The sequence below is a fragment of the Anarrhichthys ocellatus genome, unplaced genomic scaffold (assembly GCF_004355925.1).
Source record: "Anarrhichthys ocellatus isolate YVR2014 unplaced genomic scaffold, GSC_Weel_1.0 scaffold522, whole genome shotgun sequence".
In the NCBI taxonomy this organism is placed as follows: Eukaryota; Metazoa; Chordata; class Actinopteri; order Perciformes; family Anarhichadidae; genus Anarrhichthys; species Anarrhichthys ocellatus.
In genome coordinates, this window is record NW_022280496.1 from 26,710 (window position 1) to 30,640 (window position 3,931).

General features: G+C 42.3%; 1 protein-coding gene across 1 annotated transcript in view; it reads right to left on the reverse strand.

Annotated features, from left to right (window-relative positions):
* The window catches only part of LOC116401548 (serine/threonine-protein kinase BRSK2-like), a gene marked incomplete at its 5' end in the record, with an annotated part of 20,700 nt that extends 16,988 nt beyond the window's left edge, over nt 1–3,712 (reverse strand). The window contains 3 exons of the mRNA XM_031880005.1: nt 2,739–2,892; nt 3,270–3,367; nt 3,533–3,712. Of these exons, the coding sequence (XP_031735865.1) occupies nt 2,739–2,892; nt 3,270–3,367; nt 3,533–3,712 (432 nt within the window). The remainder of the gene's footprint in view (nt 1–2,738; nt 2,893–3,269; nt 3,368–3,532) is intronic.
* Between the last annotated feature and the right edge of the window lie 219 nt (nt 3,713–3,931).

The window sequence follows — 3,931 nt, forward strand, 5'->3', positions numbered from 1 at the left end:
GCCTCACTGTCAACCAACTAACTAACGACTGGATCAACGTCATGTGTTCCTGCTGGACGTCAGCGAGGAGACGTCTGCTGGTGAGCATCGTCTACATGAAGGTCTGACAAACAGGATATGAAACATGTCGACCACACAGCTCCGGATCACAGCAGCTCGTCAACTATCATGAAATAAGATCCGCTGGTTTTGTGTCAAATGAAACAGAAGTCGTCGTGTTGTGTTTTTTCTGCCTGAACTTAACTTTATGCACATATTTTAACCCCGACCGTGACGGTTGTTGCCTAAACCTTAGTTTTGTTTTGTAACCCGATTACATCTCCCTAAATGAGTAGATTGCGTAATACTCAGAGAAGAAACTCAATATTTCAGAGATTTAAGTGGTAAATTCACGAGGAAAAAAATCACGAATTTACGAGAAAAATCAATATTCTCTGAGATTATAAAGTCATAAATGTACGAGAAGAAATTCATAAAAATAGTGTTTTTTTTTGTTCAGGAAGCAGATCTTGAGCCTGTTGACTATTTCAATAATAAGTAATTATTAAAAACTCAATTATAGAGATTTAAGTAATACATTTGTGATAAATAAATGTAACATTCTCTGAGATTAAAGAAGTGAATGTATAAAAGACAAAGGAGATACTTGTGATTTTGCTGTAAATACTACATTACCCATGAGTCTCAGCCACCGTCAGAGGAAGAATCAGAGCGAAAGACTCAAAACGTTGTTTTAATTTTGAACAAAAGCTTTTGTCGTAGCTGCTGAATTCATGTTTTTTATTCACAGTTTTTATTTTGTCCAACTTCAACCTCCTCCATGTTCCGAGTCTTTAAGGAATATTTCTCTAAATATCACGTCAGGTGTTTTTTTTGCCTCCACAGGATAAACAGCTGCGAACATCTTAACTTTAACTTTCTGTTCTTCTAAAACAAAAAGACACGAAGCTTCTTATTAGTGTTAATCAGCACAACTCAAGGGTTTTACTCTTCATCCTAAATCTCCAACACAACATGAAAAGTGTAGATTATTCTCTCTCTGAGTGACGTCTCTATTAAAACGACTAAACTCACATGTCAACATTAGATTCTACCCTCTAAGAGACTGATGTTCTGAGTGTGAAATGACTCTTCCTCACTGTGAAGGGTTCAAACGATGAAGATCTTGACGGATGTTGGATCAGATTTTCAGCTTTTTGAACCGCTGACCTTTAACGGTGAAGTGAATAAATCAACTGTGTTGTTGAGCCTCATTAACGAGCTCTTAATGCGTCAGTTAGCCGAAACTTTAGGGTCAATGTTGACGTTAAATTAAGAAATACAGATATGAAACAGCTGAACTTCTGTCATAATGCTGCAGAATGTTGGATCAGATTAGAGGATAGAAATCGATATTGTTCCATAAACAAGCAGCTTCATTCACTTTGATGTGATGCGACGTCATCCTTTCATCTCTTATTTAGTGCTTGTTGCCTTAAATTATTACTCTTCTTGATGAAAAGCTTGTTTCACATTGTTCTGTTGCCTCACATGAATCCTTCAAAGTACTTTTTTGAAACGTTTATATATTATTAACACAGTGAAAATATGAGCATAAAGCCTCTCTGTTTCAGTCACGGCATTGAATTAATACCTATATATATTTATAAGGGTTGTTATACTCTGCTTAACTACCAGTCATGTATACTTTATATCACAGATCAACATTTTCAAAAGCATATTTCTGTTTTTCTAACCTCTCTGGCAGCCGTTATCTTCCATCAACTTTGAATAAGTTATTTTATATATAAACCCCAAAGAGAAGGAGTCTCTGCAGGTTCCTGTCTGGAAACAAAGACACTAAAAATATCAACCGGCAGTCGATCAAACATTAAAACTAACGACCATCCGTATGTTCATGTTATAATAATATGAGTCAATAATAACTCAGACACAAAGATAACAAACGTTGACTTTAGTCGCTCAAACTGAACCTGAACCTGAACCTGAACCTGCTCACGTGAAGCTCTGTGATGGACAAATACAAACGTCAGAGAAGAAGACTCATTCACTAACTTATCTGTTAGGATGAAGAGTGAAACTATAAAGACGTGAAGCACTGAATACTTTTATTAACTGGACTAAAACATGAAGGAAACTGGATTTACATAAAGAAGAAGCAGGTTCTGCATCAGAGCATAAAACAACCTTTTCATATTGATCACAGTGAGAACATCCACAGTAACTAGATCGTGTCTGTCACTTGATGCACCGGCTTCCCACACACACACATCAGGTCAACATCCTCTCAAAGCTTCGTCCTCTTCGTCTCTTTGCCTGCATGCTCCGTGCTCACACAGACCTGACCGTCCTTCTTCATGCGTTTTAAGGATTCTCCAGCAGAGCTGACGGCGCACTGAACGTCAGGTCTCTCTGTGATTTGTGCTGCACGCATCTCAAAGCGGCGTCGCGTATTTAACCGCAGTTTGGGAGAAGGAGGGAAGGATTTAGAGCCGTGCAGTGAGCCGAGGTCGTACCGAGGACGAGCAGACGGAGGACGTGACTTCAATTTCAAAGTTTAATCTGAAACCTCCGTCCTTTATTTCACTGAACTGAGATTAAATACATCATTCACCCATCATCAGCTGGACCTCTGTGTGTGTGTGTGTGTGTGTGTGTGTGTGTGTGTGTGTGTGTGTGTGTGTGTGTGTGTGTTGGGCCATGCTCAACACACACGTGCTCGTCCCCGTCTCTCTCACCTCTGACCGTGGGTCGCCATGTCGATGGCCCGTCTCACCGGTACCGGGGACCCCCCCTCCGTGACGCACAGCACCTCCATGGACTTCCTCTCCGGCCGCCGCTTCCCGTGACGGCTCAGCATGGGCGAGTCCACGCGCTTCCTGGGAGGGTCCACTGAGCAGGGTGAAAGGTCAATGAGAGGGGGGGGGGGGCACACCAAGATGGAGTCTGAGACGTGGTCATCTTGTTTTCATTTTCTGAACTTTAAACGCTTCTTTATCTGCTGTTCTGTCTGTTTTTCTTAAAAACGTGAAAATATATTTGATATAGAAATGAAGAATATGAGCTTTTGTTACTTCTGTATATTGTGTTTGTTTCTACATCAATAATAAACAGTCTAACTCACAGTGGTGCTTTGAGCTGCATGCTAACATGTTAACACTGATGTTCAGCAGGTGATGCTAGCATGGTGCTAACGTGGTCACTCTCTTAGCTCAGCACGTTAGCAGTAAACACAAAGTTCAGCTGAGGATACGTGGTCATAAACTTACCGATCTCACTGCGAGGCGGCAGGTTCTGGTCCTCATGGCTCGGGTACCTCTCCTTGCGGTCCAGCAGCAGGAAGTAGATCATCTTCTCCTGGTTCTCTCTGGAAGGAGGAGGAGACAGTGAGAGAGCTAATTGGTTAAGATGCTCCATCATCACCAGACACGTTAAACAGAAGGATTCATCAAACTGACGGCTCCTCTGCCGTCTCGTATATTTCTCTGACAGCCCCCCCCCTCTAATCTTCCTCCTCCTCCTCTTCACTCACTCCTCAGACAGCAGGTCTTTGCTCAGCTTGTCCTTGTCCCTGAAGCAGCCCAGAGAGTGCATGCTCTCCAGGACGTCGGGGTCGATCTCCTCGGCTGCAGCCAGACTCCTGATGGCCACCTTCCTGGGTACGGGCTGCTCGGGCTCCGGCTCGTTCTTTCCGGCTCTGCAACACAAACAGCTGGATTTAAGTCACGGAAGCTCATTAAAAAAACATCTAGACTTAAGTTACAGATAGCTGGCTTTTTACAGAGTTCTTTGAGCTTTCTTCAAATTCAGCTTAACTGTATTCTAGGAACTTGATTATTTTGCTCAAACCATCCAGGAGACAACCTCCGGTTCTAGTGAAGAGGTGAAAGCTTCATGTGTTAAAGCTGCATTCTCTCTAGTGTCCACCAGG